This window comes from Erpetoichthys calabaricus, chromosome 12 (genome assembly GCF_900747795.2).
Source record: "Erpetoichthys calabaricus chromosome 12, fErpCal1.3, whole genome shotgun sequence".
Taxonomy (NCBI): domain Eukaryota; kingdom Metazoa; phylum Chordata; class Cladistia; order Polypteriformes; family Polypteridae; genus Erpetoichthys; species Erpetoichthys calabaricus.
In genome coordinates, this window is record NC_041405.2 from 132,846,477 (window position 1) to 132,873,134 (window position 26,658).

General features: G+C 35.5%; 2 protein-coding genes across 4 annotated transcripts in view; one reads left to right on the forward strand and one right to left on the reverse strand.

The window, feature by feature from the left end:
* The window catches only part of mau2 (MAU2 sister chromatid cohesion factor), a 60,647-nt gene extending 53,329 nt beyond the window's left edge, over window positions 1-7,318 (reverse strand). The window contains exons 1-5 of the mRNA XM_028816253.2: window positions 7,055-7,318; window positions 5,632-5,649; window positions 5,258-5,323; window positions 3,106-3,201; window positions 2,562-2,656 (exon numbers count right to left, since the gene is read on the reverse strand). Of these exons, the coding sequence (XP_028672086.1) occupies window positions 2,562-2,656; window positions 3,106-3,201; window positions 5,258-5,323; window positions 5,632-5,649; window positions 7,055-7,288 (509 nt within the window). The 5' untranslated portion in view covers window positions 7,289-7,318. The remainder of the gene's footprint in view (window positions 1-2,561; window positions 2,657-3,105; window positions 3,202-5,257; window positions 5,324-5,631; window positions 5,650-7,054) is intronic.
* armc6 (armadillo repeat containing 6) overlaps window positions 1-25,257 on the forward strand; it is a 494,113-nt gene extending 468,856 nt beyond the window's left edge. Inside the window, exons 2-9 of one of the 3 annotated variants that reach the window (XM_051934658.1) lie at window positions 7,849-7,895; window positions 11,931-12,073; window positions 12,159-12,244; window positions 12,818-13,382; window positions 21,745-21,890; window positions 21,995-22,126; window positions 22,285-22,422; window positions 24,545-25,257. In XM_051934658.1, the coding sequence (XP_051790618.1) occupies window positions 11,953-12,073; window positions 12,159-12,244; window positions 12,818-13,382; window positions 21,745-21,890; window positions 21,995-22,126; window positions 22,285-22,422; window positions 24,545-24,757 (1,401 nt within the window). In that variant the 5' untranslated portion in view covers window positions 7,849-7,895; window positions 11,931-11,952 and the 3' untranslated portion in view covers window positions 24,758-25,257. Of the gene's footprint in view, window positions 1-7,733; window positions 7,896-11,923; window positions 12,074-12,158; window positions 12,245-12,817; window positions 13,383-21,744; window positions 21,891-21,994; window positions 22,127-22,284; window positions 22,423-24,544 lie in introns of those variants that run through there. The other 2 variants (XM_028816254.2, XM_051934657.1) reach the window with 2 other exon arrangements.
* The last annotated feature ends 1,401 nt before the right edge of the window (window positions 25,258-26,658 follow it).

Genomic DNA, 26,658 nt, shown 5'->3' on the forward strand with positions numbered 1-26,658 from the left:
ATAATAGTTTGGGATGAGTGCACCATGGCACATAAAAGAGCTTATGAATCCCTGAACCAAACAATGCAAGATCTCAGAGATCCTACCAAAATAATGGCAGGTACTGTCGTTTTACTCGCAGGAGATTTTCGTCAAACATTACCAGTTATTCCACGAGGGACACCAAGCAGATGAACTCAACGCGTGTTTAAAATCCATGCTTCTCCCACGGTCAGTTATACGTCGCGTGTTCTCGGGTAGGTACGCCAAAACATTTATACACGTAATGGGCAAACATAAAATGTAGTATACCTGAAAGCACTGCAGTAGTACTCAATGTATCTTTACTTCTTAAATGTTAATGTTTTACTGTTTAATAATTTATACGCTTCTTATATGTTGTTCAAATTCTTTTATCAATATACCAGTAACGGTGCACTGCACGATAACATGCAGTGAATACACTTGACTTGAGCATTCATAGTATTTATCCTCTTTCTCTGTACGTTTAGCATTCATTTGCTCAGAGGTTGATGTGCTTGCTGCTTCCTGAGCAGCTCTTCTTTACTCCACCCTAGCGGCTCACTGCTTCTCTTTCGTTGGCATCTTTTCGCGTTAAAACTGATTAAGTTAGTTTTTGTGTTGCAATTACTTAGTACGTTTTCTTTAACCTTTCACTTAATCTGGCACTTAAGTCTTCAATCTGCCTCAAGAATGATTAGTGAAGGTGGTAGGGAATGAGAACGGCGCCCGTACGCATCAGCTACACGGCTGCCCTGCTGCGTGCTGCTGAGAGTTGATTCTACAATAAAATAAAATAAAGATAAAAAGAGTAATAAAATCATCACCCCAAAAGCGGATAGTAGACGTCACGTAGTATATGTGTACCAAATTTCAAGTCAATAGGTGAAACGATTTGCGAGCTACAGATGATTTAAAATCCTGGACAGACAAACGAACAGCCACGGTAGCGTATTATAGAAGAAGATTTTACTGTTTAATAATTTATATTTATATGCAATGTGCTTCTTATATATTACTTCATATTCTCATAAGATGATGTTAATAATGTTGTTTATATGTATTTCTGTTATTGTAAGTGCTCTTTATTTGTTGAAAAATAATATTGGCAATTAACAAACATTTTATAAATACTACATTTTATTTTTTTCCCTTGCACTCAGTGAGCGAAGCCACTGGGTAATCAGCTAGTATGTTATAACAGGCAGCTTGTAAAATGTGCAAAAATTAACACGCAAAGCATGGAAGAAAGAAAGTGATTTGTAAACACCTGAGGCATAAGCATATTAGAACCAAACAAGAGGATGATCATGAATCATGGTAATTAAGATTATTCATGGCAAAATAAAAAATGTCATTGTCTAAAGGTGAAAGAAAAAGGCAGCTTTCCAACGACTGCAAATGTCATACATAAAGAAATACACTTTTGTTCATGCTATTGTTGTGAGGTACTGTGTTACTGAGCAATGTATAATATGTACAGAGGAATATAGTCAAGAGTCCTTACATAAACTGTTATTATTTACATGGACAATACCAGAAACTGTCAAATTAAACCTCAAAACATATTTACAAACATAGTCCTAGCTGCTTAGTATACATTCTTCTATACTATTTAAATATTTTGACAGCTACTTAACAATCAATGACGATGATCTGAATCATTGCTCAGGTTCACCAAGGCTAAAACTCATAAATATTGCTTCATTAGTTGTTAACAAATATACTCAAGCTTTTTAAAAATTATAATTTGACAGTGGCATGAGTGCCAAGCTTCCAAGTGTACATTCCATATAATCTGGAGAATAAACATGCATACACACACACACACGCTTGTTTGAGGACAGCATTGTGTATAATGACTACTACTTTAATTTTTTTATGTTGGAATATAAATTCTATAATTCTTCAATAGTTAGACTAATTGAAACTGCAACCAACTGATTAATCAAATATCATTTATCAAATTAATTGTTAGTTGCAGCGGTAGTGTATGGCATGATTGGTGACCATCAGGGAAGCAACACTAAGTCAATTCTGGGCCAGTGCAGATAATCAATCTTTCCAGTTTCTGCTATTACCTACACTGATATATTTAATTTTTAGCACTGTTTATTTACAAATCACAAACAAGTTTCTGTATAGTTAAGATTTATATGTGTAAAATACTTAAATGAAATAAACTTGTTTTTACCATACATTAATTAAACTGACCAATCTTATACATAGAACAATTAATCTAAATTTACACTTGGAAATGTATTTGCCTTGCTTCAATACTTAAGTCTTTTTTGTTTTACTATATATTTTTCTGGTCACTTGCAGTGGTGGCTTCAATAGTACTGCTGTTGCCTTGGTACAAGCTAACTGCAGATTTTTTGCACAATGTACATGCATCATTTATGGCATTGGTTTAGACAGGAAATCACTGGTAAACAAGAACAACCGGGATCAGCACATTTAATTTAAATTATCTCAAAACCAGAAATTGGATTCCTTGGATAAAATTGTGAACCAGTCTACGTTTCTTGTTTTGAGGAATTTAAAGGATTTTACTTTACCTTGTGTATTCTGAGCCAACCACTCTGGCATATTCTGCTCCAACTCCTAACAGATCACAAGCTGAAACAAGGTCCTTCTCTAGTGTATGTAGTTGCTAAGTGAGAGATGAAGCAGAGTGGTGAAATTAACATAATGAAATGCCTTAAACACTGCTAAATATTCAGCTTTTGTTTTTCTTTCTGTTGCTGTATCTTCAACATCCTGCAAATAAAATTTCTGCTGCATACAGACCCTTGATTGAGTTAAAATTTAAGCACAATACTAGTAAAGACTGCAAACAATATTGTGTTTCCTATAACTGATGAAAATTATAGTAAGGATTGCCAATATTAAAGTATATTTTGCATTTACCATAAAGTTAAGAACTGACCCTAACCATTCTAAAGAGTAAAGCTACATTCAGAGCTGTTGTAAAAACTGACTAAAAACAAGATAGCATCAGGAATCTCTGTAGTTTGATAAAGGGTCATACAATGGCAAGCAGAGCAAAAATGTTTTACCTGGCCCCACCAACCCAATTAATAAACAGGAAATCACACTTACAGCAAGCTGAAACAGAAGCCGGCAATGCCAGTATGGCGTCTGCTGTGAGATCTGAATTGCCTTTCGTAACAAGGGTTTTGCTGAATCAACAAGATTCTTTGCATAGTAAAAAAAAATAAAGACAATAATTAAAAGACTTGAAGAACAATGCTGAGACAAAACTGCTTCAATCTTACTTGCAACAAACATGTCTCCATATAATACACTGTGATGAGACAAAGAAAATGAGTAGCACATCACATGAGGTTTAACCTTTTCTTTTTTTTTTTTTAGATAAAAAAAAAAACACCTTTGGAAATAACATTTTGGGATCTCAAACCATTTAACCAACCTTAAATATGTGTGGGTTTCCCATTTTTTGGTCGAAAGTGAACAAATTATACTTGTATTTTTTTTTTTTTTTTTTTTTACACACACTATAAATTTTATATATATATATACACACACACACACATATATATATATATATATATATATATATATATATATATATATATATATATATATATATATATATATATATATAAATAAAACACTCAATAACCATTAAAATTATGCCTGAATGTCACATTGAGGTAAGATGGAAATTAGAAATAGAATAAGAAAAAGCTGGAAATTAGAAATAGAAAAAGAATAAGAAATTAGCATACAGAAATGGATTTTATAGTATAAAATGGGGAATTTTTTAAATTATGACTATGCTGTATTACTAGGAATTAAAAATCATTTTTAAAATTTAAAAAAAAAAAAACAGAACTGGTTATATTATGGAACATTTGCTGCATCACATTGTATTTTGCATATCCAAAAATCGTAGCAACATGTCCACAAATAAAAGCTGGACAGTACTGTGTGTATGTCTGATTAAACGAGACACTAATAAACAGTATAATACTATGCTTTTCATTTCTGTTGATATGCAGGGTGGCCATCTTGGATTTTGAGGTCGGGGTTGGTAAGGCTGTGCCGACTTTCTGAATAGGAAATGTGACTTGTGGGGACATGGAACTTGAAAATTCCAACTTCCCAGTTCAAATGGAACAAAGAGAAGATTCTACCCAGGACTCAAGGTGCACCTAATAAAGTAGCTAGTCTGTGTGCAATGTGTGTATATTCCTTATACACACATATATTTGTCCAGTATAAACCAACTCTAGAACTTTAAGACAACCACGATACACAACTCTTTTAGTTACGAATTTATTGCGACAGAAAAATTGTGCAATTACTTTGTTTATGTTTTATAAAGCTACATGACTCAATGAATTTTTAAAATGACATTAGTTTTGTAGTGACAAAAAATTAACTTGATCATTTTTGCAAGACCCTTCATAATGAACAACATGCTGTGCCTTTTACAAGTATTGAATAATTGTTAATGTCTCCAGAGAGGAAGTTGGTCACACAAGTCTGATGTGGTGTCTAAAGAATCATTCTTGTGTTTTACAGTCCACTGCATTTCTCATACTGCCTACCTAGAGTAAAATCTCCAGTTTGGAAATATGCATAGGCACACAGAGACTTACAATTTGAAACTCTGTTAAGTCAATGCAATACAATTCATAATACAGTTGGTTTTGATGAATTACTCTTGGATTCAACAATCAGGTCATATACTGTTACTATTTGCCCACAAATTTAAACTCAAGTTTGATATAGGACATTCCTAGGGTATATCAATTGAATTTTATTTACAAATAAGCAAAAGTATATGTACTGTATAAATAACTTAAAGTATTCAAATGTAGTGGATACAACAACATTTATTTATATAGCACATTTTCATACATATAATGCAGCTCAAAGTGCTTTACATTATGAAGAAAAAGAAAAAAGACAAAATAAATCAGGATTAAAATAAGGGAACACTAATTAACATAGAATAAAAGTAAGGTCCGATGGCCAGGGAGGACAGAAAAAACAAGCAAAACTCCAGACAACTGGAGAAAAAAAAAAAATCTGCAGGGGTTCCAGGCCACGAGACCGCCCAGCCCCCTCTAGGCATTCTACCTAACATAACTGATCAGTCCTCATTGTATTCAGGGTTAAAGAAAATGTGTGTATTAGAGAGAGGATTCTGACAAGGTCCAACCTTTCCATCTACCAAATACTCAAGAAGGTAACACATACAAGAACTTTTCAGAGGACTTACCTGCTGGCAGTACAATTCTGACAGAAGGCTGGCAGCTTCAAATTTAACATCTTCAAACTGTGGTATCTACAGAACTTAATTAAGGAATTAAAACATAATTTTACAGTCAAATAAAAGTCACAAAAGAAACTAGGTAATAAAAATAAGATTGTCAGAATCTTCCTTCCAGTGAATCATAAAGCCAGAAAAACAAGGAAATTGTTTTCACACACAAACATTCAACTGTTTAACCAAAACACTATTTTTTTAAATGACTGATTTAAATATAAAAATTTATAATAATTTACAAATTTTCAAATATAAAATCAACACATTTATCCAATTGCCCTTAATCCAAAACAAACAAAAAATTAGTAACAAGAAAAAAAGGATACTTGTTGTGATATCAACCACTGAAAAACACAAAAGAGATTGCATTAGTGTCTTCGCAGTTCACATCATTGCACAAACAATTATTTCTTGGAGGCAACTTACAAAAAATTTTTTTTTTCTTCTTCAAAACAGATATATAATGCTGAACTGAATACGTTTTCTAACAAATATACCAATACTAACTTAATTACTAGTATTTCAAATGTTGACATTATAACAACGGACATAATTAAAAACACATACGACTGAAACTGCACAGCACTGACAGAAACCTGAATTTTAAACTTAATACATGATGTACAGAATTGAAAAAAATGAACCCTATAATAAAAAAAAAGTTTAGCAATAATTTTGGATGTTAATGAAACTAACTGACATTTCTTTTTTTAACGTGGACATCTACTGATACCTTATTGATCTCAATGAGAAACTGTTGTGTTTTTTGAAAAATATTTCTCTTAAGTGTAAAATCATTATGTTCAAAGGTAGAAACGACAAATAACAAAATCACCACCTGGTTGATTTTCACTGAAAAGAACATGAATTTGAATTTACAGAACAACTCAAAGCAATACATCCAGTTACTGCAGTACCTATACCAAGTGATGTTGTGTAGCAATACGGGTTAAAAAAAGTTAACTTTATCTGTGGAAGGTTTTCTTATAATACTATGCACGGATTGAAACTGAAATAACGTTTAAAAGAAAAAATGCAGTATATGAATATCCCTTACATAATGGTTAATGCCAATAAACAGCCAGTTAGGTCTCTGCACTGAATATTGTTTCAAGTCCCAGTTTGAGCTCTACTAGTAAGGCTTTGTATTCATATCTTGCACAATATAGATGGAACAACGTATTACATGTACTATATAGTGTGTTTTGCATGTTGTCAAAATCAATTTGTTTGAAACAACTTATTCGTCTGTGTGTTTCACACAGACGTACTGATTTCTGTAAAAAACAGACGACAGTGATGTGAAAAGGAGACAACCCTGTGATTTCTATAAACTAATACCCGTACATAGTCGTCCTTAAAAATGATGCATTTTTGTAAAATGCACATGCAAAGTGTTTAGAAATAAAAAAAAATCCGCTGCGTCTCAATTGTACTTCGGAGGTTTCTGCACATGTGTACAGCCTAATACCTACGCACCAATCAACTTTCTCTTCTGAATTTGCACGGTTAAAGTACAGGTCACTTTAACTTATACATATTACAAACATCTTTAAATGCACACAGATATTTAGCCAATCAAACTACTTCGGCGTTAATGCATTTATAGAAAGCCAAAATAAGCTGGCCCAGGAGATTTGCTTCCGATCCTACAGAATCCCAATTTTGCACCCTGACCCCTGCGCCCCCTTCCGCCCGCTTTCCAAGAGAGGCCTTTTAATCCCCGCGGTTTCCTAGCTGCTCCCTCACCGCTTTCTCCAAGTGATTTCGGGCGAGTTCGCTGTTCTTGGTATGATGATAGAGCACCGAGCCGACCTGCAGATGGGTCCTAGCCTCCACCCGCTGTGGCGGTTTAAACTGGAAGACGGCCTGTAAGCAGTGGACACAAAGACGAATCTTGGGAGGGCTTGATGTTCGAAAGTGTTCAGCAAAACCAAGCAAGGCGAGGTACCAGGACTCCGGGGCCTCACCACCAGACGCCATTTTGCCGACAACAACAACAACAAGCGATACAGCCGCTACTGCGTCCCCGCGGGATTTCGCTCGGCCACGAGAGTTGGGCGAGACTTGACTCGCACAGCTACATGGGAGTTGTAGTATTCTTTAAAACAACGTACAGTATGTTTTTTTACTTTCCTTCTTCTGTAGCAAAGAAAACTATAACTGTTTAGTCGGTGTTGGGTTTCATTCTAATAATTACAACTCAAAAAAGTTTAGTCGGTGTTGGGTTTCATTTTAATAATTACAACTCAAAAAGGTTATTTATTAAATTATGTGTGCATTCTCATACAATTGAGTAAAGTAAATTATCTTTATATTACCTTCTGATTTTCATTATTTTCGATCGTAAAATTATCACACGTTTTGTTGATGGGTCGTTAAGCTGTAAAGCACATTTGCGGGAGTTGAGGCGGGAGTGTCGGGAATTTAAAAAACAGCGGAACTTTTCTGTACGGTTTTGGGGGCCAGCCGAGACTCGGAAACTGAGATTCTCGAAATGTTTTACGCATTTTTGGAGTTCGTGTGATGGACTGATGTTGTAGCGTACTCTACTTTCGTTGTGTGATTCTGCGCGATTTTGAGGGTTGAGGTGAGTTAGATTTTCTTATTCCAATTTTGATAACCAAGTGCATTCCGAAACTATTATCCTATACCAGATGCATGTCGTCAGTTAATATTGTCGAAGATATTGTTGATATATACAGTTTCCACACGGTAGTAGGAAACTCATGATTTAGAATAAGATGTGGCGAGGCTAGCATTTTCAGTCCATTGTCAGTAAATTATGAACTTGGGAAGCGAACAATAACTGGTTAATGAATTAATTGTTACTATAAAGATGTTAGTTGTTTATGGTAGAAATATAATAACAACATAAATCGAATAGTTTCATTCGACTGTAAATGTATCGTATCGTTTAATGCAAATAGATACATTTTACCACACATAGCCTACTAAGAATAACACGTTTCTAGCGCCATATCGCTTACCGCAAAGACTTTAAAGGGTACTACAATTTAAATATTGGCCAAATGTGAAACATTATGTTGTTTACTTTTTTATCCAAAGCAATTTGCGATTGAGAAGTGGTTGAACGTTATCGAAACACTAAACGGTAAATTATATAATCAATGTGTTACTAAAGTCATCTCTGAAGTGCTTAAGTTAAAACAATTGTACCTTAATATTGTAAATTAAATTAATGTTAATTTCAATTCGTTTTTATGGGACCTTTCACACAGACCACACCACTCATTCGCTGTGTGACCATGAAAATTTATTCCATACATATTTCGTTATTGTAGTATCTATGTGCATAAGCCCTGCACCAACCCTGGATAAGGTGGTCAGCTGTTGCAAGACACCCACCCACTCGTATCCAGTCACACAGAGAAACGTTTGTGTTGCCAATTTATGTTATGAGAGGGAAATCATAGTATATTAAGAAAAATCCAGGGAAATCAGACAAACTTCAAACAGTGTCTTCGAACCCTGGACTCAACAACTATAAATCTTGAGCCACCATACTGACCCTGGTATCAATGGGTAAAAGGAAAAAAGTCATATTGTATAACAACTATTTTTAAACTGTCATAATTCAGCATTTCAGGGGGCTGGATACTCTCTCGACTCACTAGCAGCAATGCAAATATCAAAAAAAACACGGGGGATGAAACTTATCTCAACTGTGTCAAGAGCAAATCCCAGAGCACATATGCAGTCCCTAAATATTTGAACAGTGACACAATTGGTATTAGTATGATCTCTAACCAGGCATATTAGTAATGAAATGAAACAGACTTTGAGCTTTAGTATAAACCTTTAGCATTACATCTAGGATATTTACATAAAAAATGGGTAAATGGTATAGGAATTGTAGCTCTTCTTATGTAAGCCCCTCCACTCCACAGAGTGGAGACTGCATTTTATGATTTTTATTGTGGTGCACAGTACTGTCTTTGGATGTTTGTTGTACTTGTAACAGATATTGCAATACCACATAGTGACAGAGGGGGGGAACCCACCTTCAGTAGCACACCTGTAGAAAGTGATTTACAGTACTTCCACTGTTTTCTTTAAGGCTCTGAATTTCTTTAACTGTCTCAAAAAGAATAGGCTGTGGTTCACTTTCTTGACCATAATTATTTGTTTGACCTTCACTGTAAAACATTAGATTTGCCACTACACTGCAACCTAAACATTCATGTATAATGATGAGTGTATTTATGCCACCCTAGTTCTTTTAGTCTAACAACATAAGAATACCGTAGACCCAACAGAGGAGTATATTCTTTATGAATTCAGTTAAATAAAATTTTTGCTTTCATATTGTCTGTTGTCAACTTGGCAATTTAGTACTTTATATTGCCATAATTTATTTACTTTTACCATAGTATTCTATTCAGTTTTTCATTTTTATTTAACTTAATATGTGAATATATATTTATAAATGCTGTATGGTTTAATGATTTATTATTAGTGCATTTATTGTTGTATAAATGGTTTAGCACCTCTGAGCCTGTGCTCGGGTGAAGATTTCCAGACATAAATAAATTGGATTGAGTTGCAGTTCCCCTTCCCTCCTCATCGACGCTCAAGCAAAGCATGCATTAAAGGCACTGGTTTTCAATAACATCATACCCTGGTACACAGCATAAGCAAAACAGAAAACCCATTCAGTCTAACATGGCTTGTCAAACTTTGTTCACTTAACACTTGATTGTCATTCAAGTTCAGACATTTACTGTCATGTTGTTTATTTTGTACAATCTAACCATTTTGGTTACCTTGTTCCTGAGCATGAACTCATCATGGTGGTGTTAAAGCATGACCGTTGTTGCATTACCTCTGAGGAAAATACAGATTTGTAAAATCTGAACTATAATTTTGTTCAATATCTTATTTTTAGGAAGTAAAAATGTTAGGTTTCAATATGCACTGGGAGGTCTGAAAATTGAAAGTACCCCTTATGAGAAGAATTTAGGAGTCGTAGTGGACTTAACACTATCAACTGCCAGAAAGTGTTCTGAAACTATTAAGAAGGCTACCAGAATGTCAGGTTATATAGCGCCCTGATGTATAGAATACAAGTCCAAGGAGGTTCTGCTCAAGTTTTATGACACACTGGTGAGGCCTCATCTGGAGTACTGTGTGCAGTTTTGGTCTCCAGGCTACAAAAAGGACAAAGCAGCATTGGAAAAAGACCAGAGAAGAACAACGAGGCTGACTACAGGGCTACAGGGGATGAGTTATGAGGAAACACTATAAGAGTTGAGCCTTTTCAGTTTAAGCAAAAGAAGATTAAGAGGAGACCTGACTGAAGCATTTAAAACTATGAAGGGAATTAGTCCAGTGGATTTGTACTGTTAATTTAAAATGAGTTCAGCAAAAACACAGGGACACAGTTGGGGACTTGTTAATGGTAAATTTTGCACAAACATTAAGAAATTGTCTTTACACAGAGAACCATAGATACATATAATGAGTTACCAAGTAGGGTGGTAGACAGCAGAACTTTAGGGACCTTTAAAACTTGATTTGATGTTATTTTGGAAGAATTAAGTGTATAGGACTGGCGAGCTTTGTTGGGTTGAATGACCTGTTCTCATCTAGATTGTTCTGATGTTGTAATATTTTAAAGTTTTTATTTAATGTCAGTTTTTTATTTTACTTTTAAATATGTGCAACTACTATAGCTTGTAAATGAAAACTATGCTATTTAATACAAAATTGATCATACTTACTTAGTGTTAAAGCACAAATTATTCAAACTTACTTAAACTGCAGTTAAAATTGTCTCCATGTTTGTATAAGTGGAGCACTGACATGTTAATTGATGCTATGTCTGTTGTATGGTGATGGTTGTGGTAGCAACATTATAGTTTACAATCCAATACCTTAGCCACAAGGTCAGAGAAGTAGTGCTAGTTTCTCTCATGTTGTGATAGCTTAATTAAAAGTGGTGGTTGTTAATCCTGATGCTGAGAATGTGGTCTGTTATAGAATAAATTAACATATAAAGGTGTCTCAGCAATGATTTTTTTTTTTTTGGTCGGGGCATATTAAGCTGAAGTGAGGACAGCTCTGTTTGATAGATCAGGATTCCTTTTGTCATCTTCTCTTGGAATCTTCTGGCCAACTCGTGAGAGTCTATTGGGGTTGAATTTTCTGACAACTGTCTCATAGCCTTGCTTTGGGAGTAAGCTATTTCTTAAATTATATTTTTTGTTCTGATAGGTTTTTTGTTTCTAGCCTTGTAAGAACAATTGACAAGGAAAAAACTTAAATCTAAACGTGATAGGGGTCTCTTGGCTCACCTGCTTGATATCCAGACTTAATTTCTGCTACTATTATCTCACTTTTTGTTCTCTTTTTCTGTACCTATTTTGCATTCCAAACCAGCTACCCTTAGCTTTTATCTTGTATAGTACACACAAAATGATGGCCTTCTTCAATCAGAGGAATAGTATTTATAAAGCCAAATACTAATATACTTGACATGATTGGCTATAAAATATTACTTTTCCATCTACTGCAAATTTTTGTTTTGCACATTTTGTTTGTGAGTCAGAATCTCCAGAAGATGTCACTATATAACAACCTTCCTTTTGATTGCAGAGAAAGTGGCCTGTAAAACTGCATCCAAAATGACATGCAAACAGATCACACAGGAGACGTTCGATGCGGCTGTCAGAGAGAATATAATTGACTTTGAGATGGAGCCGGAGGAGGCTCTGAGGGAGGCGATAGAGCAGTTTGAGTCTCAAGGTAGGGTCTCCTCCTATTTTTTCTTATTCACCAGTTCCCATCTGATGTTTTAAGGCCTGATCGGTTGTTCTTTCCTTATTTGCAGGTGTGGATCTCCATAATATTGTGAAGACAGTTGTAAAAAACAGTTATGAAAATGATGAGGAAAGACAAAGTCACCTGGTTTTAGAGGTAAATTCAGATTTCTTTTAACTGCTGATCATTTAACCACACAGATACATTCTTACGTATTCCAATTCAGTGTCCCAGAGAGACAGAGTCTAACCCTGCAGCATTTAGGGCAAAGCAAAAATTAATAATGAATGGGACATCACAGATCCCATTCTTCTGCACACCCATTCATGCTATATCATTTTACCTATCATGTTCGTCTTTGGGGAAGTGAAAACTGGAGTATTCTGAGAGAAATTCACACAGACATAGGGAGAATGTGTCACCTCCACAAAGAATGTGGATGGCAGCAACACAAACTACTGTGCCAGCATGCCATCCTCAAATATTGTTTTCTATACAATAGATATGATATAAAAACAGGGCTATCAAGTAATTATTGGTGAGATTAATGAAAATTCATTGAATTGAACTGTGTCTTTGGCATGCTCTACGCTTCAATTTCTGTCACTCTGGGCAGTGTCTGGGGCCTGGACTAATTGTGCCTGTTTAATATGCTATTCTCCTGTTTTTCAATGATTTCCTCTTGTTTCTGGAATCCACACTTCATGTATATTTTTCCTTTTTCACTAGGCTCTTGAAACACTTCAGAAGTCTACTGAGTCTTCTTTAGTTGATCAAATGGCAGATTCTCTTGCAACATTCACTGAACAGTGCAAGTTGGACTTTGCTAATCGCTATTTGGCAGCCCAGAAAGGAGCATATTCCGTAATTCTTTCAATCTGTAATTTATGGCAAGGGGAAAAACTGTTGTGTGCTCTAACAGCTTTATCTGCCCTTACAGAAGGGCAGCCAGATCTTCTGGACTCAGAAGGGAAAGAGCTGTTGATATCACTTCTTCAAGATAAGAGAGAAGAGTTGGCACAAACTCTTGTAGTGGTCCGTATTGTGCGTCACTGCTGTGTAAAACATGAGCAAAACCGACAAGATCTTGTCAAAGATGGCATCTTGTCTTTGCTGACAAAGGTTATCAAGCAGAATCTTGAGGAAACTGAACTGGTCAAGGAGGCCTGTGCAGCTCTTCGAGTCATGACCTTTGATGATGATGTTCGAGTTCCTTTTGGCCATGCCCATGAGCACGCCAGAATGATTGTGATAGAGCACAATGGACTAAAGGTCATCACTGATGCAGCAAAAGGTAGGAAGGATTTTAATTAGCTACTCAGCTCTCATCTATATTTATTTGTCTATTGTACATTTTGGGGAAAACAGTTAGCTCTCTATGAAACTATGTATTTTCAATCTAAAGAAAAATGTACAAACATGTGTCTGCGTTATTTTCTGCTGTTTAACTTATTTGATTTGCTGATACTCTTCTCTAAAGTTATTGTGTAAAAGTACTTACTTAGTTCAGGAAGTTCCCCTAGTAGTGCAGTAGTCAACAACGTGAGGAAAAAAATTAGCCAGTCAAGGATTGGAGATTGGAGGAATTGGGATGCATGGTTTCTGTATATATAAGGGCAAATTGAAATCCTATGTATTTTTTGTTTCATTATTTGGAAACTGAATTTGTTTTGTCCTTCTGCTTGCCTAATTCCACAAGGCAAACATTGGCATTAACCATTTTAAACTTACTTAAACAATCTGTTTAAATATTGTCCCTCTCCACAGATCCGATAAAAAGGAGATTGTGCAAATGAATAAATAAAACTGGAAGAGATCCTACTTGATATACATAAACAGTCATGTAAAAGTACTGTTTTTTTTTTCCTTTTTTATTATATTTGGACATATCAAGATTTTAGCTTCATTTTAAACAGCATCTATAGATGGAGGTGATAACAAAGTAAAATTTTCTTTTTTTTTGTTTATTTACAAAAATGCCCTTAATTAAAATGAGCAGATAATTTCAGTTTGTGGAAAAGTAAGTACACTCTTGGCTGTAATAGCTGGCATTGCCCCCTTTGGCAGAAACAAACTCAGGCAGAAATTTCCTGTTACTGTCTACCAGTCTCTGACATCCTCCTAATGTAACGAGCAAGCAACTGGAAGGATTTTATATTGCTTATTCAGCACAGGGTTTATAGAGAATGCTATCATCATAGACTACCTGATTTATTCAACCATGTGCATGTTTATCCACTGACATTTTTTGTTAAGTAACATAAAAATAAATATCAATGTCAATACTAAAAATACAAATTCAAATATTATTGTAGGAGGTCCACATTATTTAGCAAATATTAATATTGTTTATTATGTTTTAATTTACAAAAAATCTTTAAAGCTGCTTTCCTCTATTAAAATCAGTTTTGTCAGGAAGTCACTTGTTGGGTGTTTGACATTTACTATTGTGCTGTTTATGTTTGCATCAGTTTATAAAGGAGACATTAACTGGTTAATAATACCTGTAATATATAACGGACAGGTCAAATTCAAATTTCAAATGTCACAAATTAGTGGTGCTTTTTTGATGACTGATGATTTTCCAAATCTGTCCCTCCTTTTTTACATTTTTACCAACATTAAGACAGTCTTTGTGAAATCAAACTTGTCAGTTGAAGATTATTATTACTTCAGAATCCTTATAAAACAGTCTTTCTTCTATTATTTTCTGGATGTGTCACATAAATGATCAGATTTAGTAATTGCTTATTTCTAAATAGATTGAGCTTGACTAACCTTAGTTGTAGAAATTGCTTGTAACTGAGAATTGTGTCTCATTCACTTTCGTAGCATTCAAAAATGTGTAGTACAGTATGTGCTTTCACTACATTGATCACATTTTAGTTTTTATACTGCTGTAGCAACACCACAATTTACTTATTTAGCACATTTTCAGACAAAAGGTATAGCTTAAAACGTTTTACAAGAAGTAAAAGAAAAATTACAATTACTAAATAAATAAATAAAATGGAATAGTCCCAAAACTAAATAAGCTTAATTACTATTAAATTTACACTGTTAGTGTCTGATGCCGTGGTCTGATAATCAAAGATGAGAGAAAAATAAAAACTCCTGCTAAATTGATACTTAAGAAAATAAACCTCTAGAGTATTCAAGGCCAAAAGATCACTCCTGTCCCCTTAGGCAAATGAGCATTGCTCATGAACATTGCTTTGGCTTGAAAAACCTAACTAATGACACAAATTTAATATTTACTGATTTGTCGTCGGAAGTTAACTATGCTGTTTTAGTAGCCCCTCTAAGTGCACATTTCTACAATTATGTCAACACATTGCACCATATCATTAAATTTGCCTTTTACTGCTTCATATTTGAGTAAACCGATATAGAGATTTTGAAACACTAACTAAACAATTCAATTTTGAAATTATCCAGCAGACTAGCCATGTGTACAGTACAGATACATCTGTGCAGTTTGAAACTTGGCTTAAGTTTTACTTTCTCACAGCCAGTGCAGTTAGCATAGGCATCTTCTCTCCATGATTTCTAAATGGGATAGTCCATTTCTAACTCCTTCATTCCATTGCAAGAAGCTACAAGTTAATATAATTTCAGGTCATTTCACTCTCGTGGTATGCACAAGTTATGTATTTTTATTTCTGAACTGATTCCAAAGTGGGGTCAAAATGAAAAACAACAAAGATCTGTTTTTGCTTTGAACACCACTGAGAATTTCCAATTTTACCAAGTTAACCATTAAGGATTTTTAAATAATTGTCAAGATTCCTGCAGTCCTGTGCTGAAATGTAAGGCCTTTTTCATTAGCCCTTTCATGCAGTATTCAGTAGGCTAATTCAGAGAACAGTGAGTTAACGGTAAGATTCGTCTAACATAGTAAAGAGGTACTGAGCCCAGTGTCTAAAGAACATTGCCTTTCTTTTCAAGAAATTCAAAAGTCTAACCAAAAGGTTGACCAAGAGAATTGGAGGAAAAACAGGTGGCCAAGTGAATTGAGGAAATCAACTCTGATTAATATTGAACTGCTAGCTACTTCATCTTTTTCACCACAAAAGGAGCTTCCCATGCCAATGATGTAGTTAACCATAAAGCTGATAATCAGCTTAAGTTGAACTCATTGTCTTTTTTCTACACTTGGTACATGCAGGATATGTCAGAAGGGAGATAATGATGGTAGAGGTAGAACCCACAACTTTCTACTTTACAGTGCCTTCTGTTTTTGAATTTAACTTGGGCTCCTCTTTATTTAATATTTGTTCTTACTGTGAAATTTTCTCATTGTATCATTTTGTTTCATGATAATTATGTTTATTGAAAGCTATATACATGCATTACTTTGATCCAAATGACATTTTTGGTAAAGAAAACTGTATACTGTATCTTTTTAATTAATTTGCAGAAAAGACTTAGCAGAAATTTCTCAAGGAGCAGGAGCCTGTCACAGCAGCATTAGGTTCTAGTCATTAACCAATCCTAGGTGGAGAACAAGTTCTTGTCAGGACATATTAGGCATGCCCCACACTTCTTCATGGTGAGTCAGTTTACCGCATATGCACATGGTTAGATGTGAGAAGAAACGAGTACTGACAGAGATCCCACATGAACAACAGAATAATGAACATACTCCACACAGACAGTACCTGGATTGAGAAGCAGTCACAGGTTTTTGTAGCTGTGAGAGTGCAGAGCTAATTACAGTCCACAAGTTGATTTAATTTTACAGATCCCTTTATCCCAAGAGATCAAGAAATCCAAGTACAAAAGTACAGTTATTCTATATTGCTATAATATGAGCACAAGCAAATGAAGTGATTTACCCTGTGGTGCACAGGGAGTTACTTGTGAGGATCAAATTATGAGTCTGGCAGTTTAGAACACAGCACTTCAGCCACATGGCTGCAGATCCTGGCATTGCTCCAAGAAAACTAATGAGTAATATGGTAGTAAAATAAGACCAAGCAAGCAAAAAGTTAGCAATGGCCACAAAGAGGTTTTTCATGTTGCAGTCTGATGAAAGTCGTAGTAAATCATTTGTTTATTAGATGGTGCTTTTATCAAAAGCAGCTTACACATCACAACAGCCTTTAGACAAACTGAATATGTTGAAGAGATACTGTAGCAAACATCAGTTGCCAAGCATATAAACCACTATAACAAGCAAACACAGTTCATTGAAACCTGGCTGCAGCTGGCAATGCCCTACCACAACAGTACTAACCAACAGTTTTATATAGTATGTGTCTGCAGTTGAGGCATGATGGGGCAGCAGTTCATGCATGTTGCCTCACAAATCGTGTGTTCTGGGTTTGAATTCCATGTCCAGTCATTCTTAAGAGTTTGCACCCACACCCCCTCAAATTCACATTGATTTTTCTCTTGATACCCAGTTTTTCCATGTGTGTTTAGTTAATTGGCAATTCTAAATCGACACATTGTACGTGTGGATGTGGGTGTCTGTGTTGAATATTGGTGTATATTGCTGGTAGCATAGGTGTGTAAATTCCTGATGGCCTTAAAATGGATTAAATTGGTTTGAGAATGTTATGTTATCTCCCTGTAGTGATTTCCATCCCAGAATGCTTTCCAAATACAAAAGTATACTCGTCCATCCATCCATTATCCAACCCGCTATATCCTAACTACAGGGTCACGGGGGTGTGCTGGAGCCAATCCATGCCAACACAGGGCGCAAGGCAGGAAACAAACCCCGGGCAGGGTGCCAGCCCACCGCAGGCCACACGCAAACACACCAAGCACACACTAGGGCCAATTTAGAATCACCAGTTCACCTAACCTGCATGTCTTTGGACTGTGGGAGGAAACTGGAGCACCCGGAGGAAAACCCACGCAGACACGGGGAGAACATGCAAACTCCACACAGGGAGGGCCTGGGAAGCAAACCCGGGTCTCCTAACTGCGAGCAAGCAGCGCTTCCACTGCGCCACCGTGCCCTAGGTATACTCATATAATTTTTATTTTTGAAGCACTTATTTCCTGAGGGACATGCTTAGTAAATAGAGTGAGTCTGAAGTAAGGTCTGAGCATTTTACATATTAAACTCATCTAAAGGCATTTTATAAGTATGGTATAAAACACATGTCAACATATTGTTCTGCAGTTGTGGCATTGGCAAGTTAAATGCTTTTCTCAGGATCACATGGTAAGACAGTGGTGGGGTATGAATAGGTAACCTTGTGCTTTACAGTTCTGCCATATACAATGGCAAAGACAGTCATTTTAATAGAAAAAATGTTCAGTGTACCTCTACTAGTACTATGTAATGGCAGGTGGGAGAGACTATTGTTAGTATAAAAGTTCATTTAAATAGGTTGACACACATCATAAATCATGTAGGATGTTTATTGTTTGCAAAACATATAACCAACAGCAATAATAATAGACACCTTGAAGACAAACCAAAAATTGAGTTTTGGTGAACTTTTGCAATTTTGTTTATTTATTCAAAAAATATGCCTTTCAATAGGAGAATTATAATGCCCAGCCATCAAACACACTCTACTATAAGCAAAGATAGATAGCATTTTATTTGTCCCACAAGGGAAATTTAGCATACTTTGTCCAATACAAAGTACCATCATTCTAGTAAACTGTTAAACTTTGTTAATCTTCAATAATACTACCATTAGATAACACTAAAGTTTAATGAATAGCAAATGCTGACGTACAGCCTAGGCCATTTAAAAAGATCTAGACAAGCTTAATGATTAGGCAGACCCTTGGAATATGCAGTTTAATATAGACAAGTGCAACATGTAGGCAAAAAGAATATTAACTACTAGCTGTGCTACCTACCAAACACGGGTTGAAAACTAAGCAATCACCATTGACCTAATATTTTTTATTTTATCCATATGTTGTCCATTTGGTCATGTACTATAATATGTACCTGATGAAAGAGTGATAATAATGATGAATCAACGTGCATCCCTTTTTCCCTCACAGAGGCCTTTTCCTCTTCAGACTGAGTTCCCATTTTCACAGATTCCTCCTAGTCATGTTAGGGCTTTGGTTTCCCAACATGCATGTTGTTTCATCATTATTTTCACTTACATCAGGTACATATTATAGTACATGACCAAATGGACAACATATGCATCAAATAAAAAATATTAGGTCAATGGTGATTGCTTAGTTCTAATAAGTTATTGGTAATAGTTTTTCAGAGATTGCTTCATTTAGTTTAATTAGTACTATTACCAATAACTTATTACTGTTGCTAAACTGACATGTAATTCTTAATATTTATACAATGTGAAGAAGCAAATAAAAGCACATAAAATGTAAAACCTGTAGTGTTGAACTTAAGGACATTATGCTCTCAGGAGTCCACATCAGGAGTCCTGTGTGCAGTTCTGGACATCACTTAAGAATCAAGATTTTATTTATTTGTCACACACACTCAAGGGTATTTATTGAAATGTAGCTCAGTGTGCAACCTTTACTATGCAGTTAAATTAAAAGTATAAATGAAAAACAAATGTAAAATATTAAAAGGTATAATTCTTGTTAAATAATATAACTAATCAATGACTATTTTGCAATTTTGAGGAATGCCTGACAAGATGACTATTTCTTATTTTTATTACTTGGGAAATGAAGTGTGGACCACGTTAAGTCACTCCTGATGTTGATTCCCAGGTATTAGAAACACTCGTTCCTCTCCAATGCAATTTCATTAATGAACAGCGGTGCATACTCGGTTCTTTTTTTTCTCGTTATCCCTGATGAAATTCATTATGATCTCTTTTGCTTTGCTGACATTGATAGACAGACTGTTTCATAATAGCTTCATCAGCTGTGCCAGTCTTATCTGGCAGGCTGCTATTGCTACCATCGGGATCAGTCCATGGACTGAGTAAGTTCAGCTCCTCAGCTACAGTAGCATTTACGTTTGCCAGTGTAGGATTTCTGCTCCTATAGTCAATGATGGTCCTGACACTTTGCCACAAGCATCTGGATTCACGCTGGTCATCACAAGATTTGTGATTCCTTCGTTTGACCTCTCGCTTCTGTATTGTCTCGTCTCACATGTGATCATCTGTTTGTATTCTGGGAGCAAGAATTTGATAGATTGAACAGATTTCCAAAGTGGAGGCATTGGAAAGGCTTTATAGGCACTCTCGATACTTGTAGCACTGATAAAATAATGTTCCACTACTAAATACTAAATACTCGTTGGTCCAGCAGCACTATAAGTGGTGGAAAGAAAAAACAACTATGATCAGTCATGGATTTTAGTTCTTACTCTTAGCAGTTTTTATAGTTTTATTTTCGTGTCTATTTTTTCTAGGAAGTTTTTCATTTTTCTTATTCTATGTTAACACCCATTTTGTTTCTTACTGTTATATGGTAGTCAACCTTTTTTGTTGACCTTTGCATGGCTATGGCCATTTTGTATACAGGTTACATGACAGTCACATGACATGTCACATTTCTTCCTAAATAAAATCTAGATTTTCATTTTGCAAAATATTGTTACAAGGATTAAAGAAATGCCTTTCCAGAAGAAAAAAAACACCAGAGATTAGTCTAGTTAGGGGTAATTATTCACTTTTTAGGAGCTTAATTTTGACCTTTTACATTTTAACTTTATATTTTGTTTCGATCTTTTGAATTTATTTGACTTGGTGTTGTAATTTAGAAAAAAAAAAAAAAACTTCTTTTCTTTCTGTGCCATGCTGTTTAACTGTGCTGCTACATTCCTGTGGACTTCTTATGAATAAGTCACAGATATTTGGACTTCCAGAGTCCATAACTGCAACCATATACATTCCAGGACTAAATGGCATGTTTATCTGATAAGCCAAGGAAATTAAACCTCTTTAATTATGAGCAGAGGTGGCTACATATGAACCTAATCCAGGTTGTCAGATTTGTCAGTGGATTTGACAAAGATGATTTTTTAGTATTCTTTCAGCTAAAGAAAGTCACATACTCAAAGACGCCCATAGAAATTAACAGAAGTGTAGTTAAGACTGAAGGCAGAAAACATGTTTTTACTGAAAGGGTTATAGTAATCTCAAACAAACTATTAAGTTATGTTGTTGAAGGTGAACATTTCAGAAAATTATTATTATGAGATAATTTGACAAATTATTGGCTAACCAAGCAAGGTCATTCCATTCTCAAACTCGCTTACTTCATTTATTTGTGCATCAAGTTGGTTATTTAATGTTTGTTTTAAATAAATTTACCAATTTTCCTAGAAGCAGTTTCATGTAATACAAATATTTGTTTAACAGATTTATCTCTTCAATTCTCTATTGTATCAGAATTGCTCTGGTCTATTTAATTAGCTGATCTTAGTGAAGGAGTCATCTTTTAAAATAGCACCTAAACGTTTTTCAGCTGTTTGCTTAAACTAAGTTGAAGATTTTCCAACACATACACAACTGAAAAAATGTTAATGCATGTTTTCCTTATTAAATAAAATGAATTGACCTTCATTATACTTCTTCAAAAATGTGTTGTGTGTATAATTTTCTGAAAGAAAACAATTGAGAAATATGAAGCTTGCTTGACATCTTAACATGCCAGAATATTAAGGTTTGAAAAAGCATCCAAGGAGAAAGGGTGGGTGTTCATAATTAAATTGCCTCACTTTTGTCTTGCAGCCCACATGGAGAACCTGGGTGTGCTCAGTGAACTATGTGCCACGTTGTCAAGGCTGGCTGTTCGGAATGAATACTGCCAGGATATTGTTGACCTTGGTGGTTTAAATCTTATGTTAAACCTGCTGGCTGGCAGCCTTGATAATCAGGTAGTAACAATGTTATCATAATAATCTGTAGATTTTTTTTTTTTAATTTTTATAAGTACCTGTTGTTTAAAACCATTTTCAAAAACTCTCGTGCTCTCTCATAGGAGCTTGTCAAACAAGTGCTAAATGCACTTCGTGCCATTGCTGGCAATGATGATGTCAAGGATGCCATTTCTGCTTCAGGTGGAATTCAGATAACCATACTAGCATTAAATCGGCATGTAGGCAGCTCTCAGGTACACAGCTATAGGAATGTATGTCTTGAGTCTTATACTGTAATTTTTTGGAGGAAAGTGATTTTTTTAAAGAATAAAAAAAATAAAAGATCTTGTCCAAAATCTAGAGTATCTATGTCTCACTATGGAAGTGAAATAAACAGGTTTACTTCCTACAGGTCTGTGAGCAAGGCTGTGCTGCCTTGTCAATGTTGGCTCTCAGGAAACCAGAGAACTGCAGAATTATCATGGAAAATGGGGGAGTCCCAGTTGTCTTACAAGCCATGAAGGCCCACCCTAATGAAACTAATTTGCAGGCAAGTATTACATGCAAAATAATTTCCAAGGGGTGGGATATCGGAGCAGAGAAGAGTTTGTGAGCTAACGTGACATCTCTTTAGAGCATACATGTTCTCTATACAGCCATCGAGTTGTCTTATAAAAGGACATAACGAACAATCCTCAGTATGTCCTACAATTAGTAAATACATGCTATTGTCCCCTGAATTTTGATTTATCTAAGTATAAAACCGGGAACATGCAAAAAACGTGTGAAAAAGTAAGGTGATTTGAGCCAGTTACTGAGGATCAAGTGCACTTGATGGGTTGATGATCAGGAAATGCTACTAGATCACTATAAAAGAAGAACCTTTGACTTTTTGGTCTAGGAAATTCAGGTTTGTGATAATACCATGCCAAAAAAAGGATATCTGTAATAATCTCGGAGAATCAGGTGTTCTTATCAATCAGTCAAGGAAGGCTTATAGGGTCATTTCCAAGCCATGTTAAGTTTGGCATTCTGCTGTAAAAAGGATTATTTATAAATGAAAATCTTAAGACAACATTGCCAACTTTCATAGAAGTGTGTGTCCCAGTAAATTCACCCAAAGATCCAACCAGATATCCAAAGCTACATGTAAGAATTTACATGTCTCTATTAATATGGTAAACCTAGGTTTTCATTGTTGCATCTGAGGAAAGTATTAGACTTCTGGAACTGGAACTTCCTCTGGACAATTGAGATCAAACTGAAGTTTGTTGGTCATTCTGCATATAATGCTTGGTGAAAACCAAACCCAACCTATCTCTATAAGAACTTCATACCACCCATCAAGCACACATTGATGAAAGAAGAGATGACTTAGGGTTGATTTTCAGTCGAGAAGACCTGGGTGACTCGCAGTCATCGTGAGTCCATTGTGAATCTTTCCTTGTCCTTGAGCTAAAGCATTAACATAACTGAATCAGGCAATGGAACAATGAGTGTGTACACCAGCAAATCTGCAACTAAATGAATGTAAAAATAAACAATCAAGTCAAAGTTCAGAGCTCAGTTTTACTGAAATGCAATGTTTAGATCGTAATAGACCTGGACATAAATAATAACCCTCAAACATCAATGATCTGAAGCAGTATTTTAATGAGTAGCAGACCAAAATATATCTAGCACAATTTAAGAGATGAATTAACTCATACAAGAAATGGTTACTTCAAATTGTTGCTGTTAAAGGTAGTTCTACAAGCTACTGAATAATAGGATGAATTTATTTTTTCACATGTTTTATGCCAATGATCTAATTTTGTGCATCTTAATTTTAATCTAAAATCTGTTACCTGCTCTTTTATAGCTCAGGTTAGATTTATCTGATTTTGGGCTTGGTTCGTAGCAGATTGATTTTTAGCTATGTTCTGATATGTGAAACTCTAGAGTTGAAAGAGGATGTACTTATAATTTTCACATGACTCTAGTATAAAGACCTGATTTCCCCATCAAAACTGGCATGGAGTAAGTAAGCAGGATTATGCAACAGATTGGCATCACAATATACAGTAGATGGTCCTTGCCTTCTACTTAGATAGATAGATAGATAGATAGATACTTTATTAATCCCAATGGGAAATTCACATTCTTCAGCAGCAGCATACTGATACAATAAATAATATTAAATTAAAGAATGATAATAATACAGGTGAAAAAAACAGACAATAACTATGTGTAATGTTAAATATTAACGTTTACCCCCCCTGGTGGAATTAAAGAGTCGCATAGTTTGGGGGAGGAACGATCTCCTCAATCTGTCTGTGGAGCAGGACAGTGACAGCAGTCTGTCGCTGAAGCTGCTCTTCTGTCTGTCTATTGCTACCAAGGTAAGCTGATGCATCTGTACAACCCTGTAGTGGAAAATTAATGTGTTGTGTCGCTTTGTATGTACAGTAGATAGCCACATAATGAAATAATTTGAAACTTGCCTGAATGAAACATATGGCTAAGGGGCACCAAAATGTCTGCTTGAATCTAAAATGCCTTGGTTTGCATTGTCCTGATGAAATTTCAAGATGAACCTCTGCCAGTCCTGAAGTTATAAGATGAGCTTAGGTGTCACAGATCTAATATCAGAGATTGAGAAAATTTCAAATTGTCTGTCATCTTATTTGTAGAAGCAAGCCTGTATGGTACTCCGGAATCTGGTGTCTCGAACTCGGGATTTTAGTTCTGCTATATTGGACCTGGGAGGAGAAACCCTGATAAACCAGGCCATGGTGACGCATCGAGACTGTGAGGATGCAGCCAAGGCAGCACTTCGTGATCTAGGCTGCAAAGTGGAGCTACGAGAGCTGTGGACTGGAAAAAAAGGTGGCCTCTCCCACTGAGCTGACCTTATACTGCATGGTAACACTTCTCAAAAAGTGAGCTAGAAACAGACAGCATCTTATAGTATGAATTTACTAGGTGGTTGCTCTCTGACTAAACTACCTTTTAAATATGTAGTCTATCCCTGAACCAAACTGATGTGTACAGGATATAGGATGCTGAACTTAAAATTAATGCCTATGAGTTGACCAAACAATTGGAGTGAGACATGCCAGATGGCAAGCTACAGATGTCCAACGAAGCTGAAGGCACTAAATTAGAATAAATTATTACTGAATGTTTAAATTAACTTATGTAGCGGGAATGTTAAATATTTAAAACAGCTATTGCCACATGTTTCCTTGTCTTGTTGCTGTAATTACTTTGAAAACTGAAAGCATGTCTCCTGTTACCTTTCTCAGCTTTGTTGTTAATCTTTGTGTATGGTAAAATAACTATAATATTTGATAGTCCTTAAAAGGTATGTAAATTCATAAATAAAAATAATATGTTCAAAGTAGCTAAGAGTCATAATGATGCTCACAGTGAAGTATGGGCTGGGATTAGCACTGTTCCCTTCCTGTTGTAAAGATTTTTTTCCTCCTGTTTTTTCTGTTCACTGGAAATGATGTATAATTCATATTATTCCATCAGAATGTGTGTAAACTAGTGTAAAAGAGGATAAAGGCAGATAAGGGTTTGCAGTGACACAGCAACTCTGTATATTGTAAATAAGACAATAAATAGGTGCTTTTCAGCAAAGAAATATCTTTGCAAATGCAACTCTGAAATTGGACTGCCTAAGATGGTGACACTTATGACTAAATGCAGACCAGGCAAGAAGAGGTGAGTCCAGGTGCCCAAACACCGGAAGTGATGTCAGAGGTGGTAAGGTTGTCAATCATCCATTCTGCAGAAGGAGGAAGAGAAGAGGTGTTAGTATACAGTGCCACCTTGTACATTGGTGAGTAAATACCTCCACTAGAGTCTTTAAGTTGTACCCAATGTACAAGTAAGTGTGTGACACTAGATGTAATGGAAAAGTACATCTGGCTTGTGTCAGTTGTTAGGTTCCTCATGAATTTTATATCTCTTTTTAAATAACAGCAGGTATTAGCTTTGCATGAACTGAAAGATGGTAACAGTTTCACTAACCTTTGAATGAGTGACTGTTTTGTAGTTTTATGTGCACTTCATACATTCCATTGGTGTGTGATGCAGGGTACAGGATTCAAAAAATTAGTGGTGAAAGGTCATTATCAATACCTTAAGACTTTTAAGAACCTGACGTATATCTTCCCTTTCCTGGTGTGAAATCTGAGTTTCTGAAGAAAACTAATTTTTTATATTGAGAGAGCATACAAGTTTCACACAGTTGTACATTTATTAACCATTTGAATACTGTAAAATAGTAATGCTGTGCCAATCCAAGCAGAAACAAAAAAAATAAAATACTACCAGTCAAATGTGGGAATTGCTCTGCTGTATTACTCCTGTCTGCCATAACATGAATGTTGCCCCATTTTCCTTGGTTACTTAATTCTGAATCTGTAGAGTAATTATAGTATATAGTTTTATTTTTGATGTGATTACAGAATCTAAAACCGATTAAAAAATATTTGAAAAATTGGGTTTATAAAATTTATTGGCCATGTAAATTCAAGAAAATTACTCCCTAAAGCCTCATTGACACTTATGGAAGACCGACATATTTTCCCCCATGGAAACGCACCAAAAGGCACCACTGCACATATTTCTTCATTTTCTTTGCAAGAAATGCACTACATGGGAACTTGCACCTTGCTGTTACCTAGCAACCACCTGTGTCTGCTTCTTGATTGCTGCAGATGAGGCTGAGGAAGTGCACACTCCAAATGCCATGGAGGAGTGTACTGAGTGTGATTGCCATCACCAAGATTGT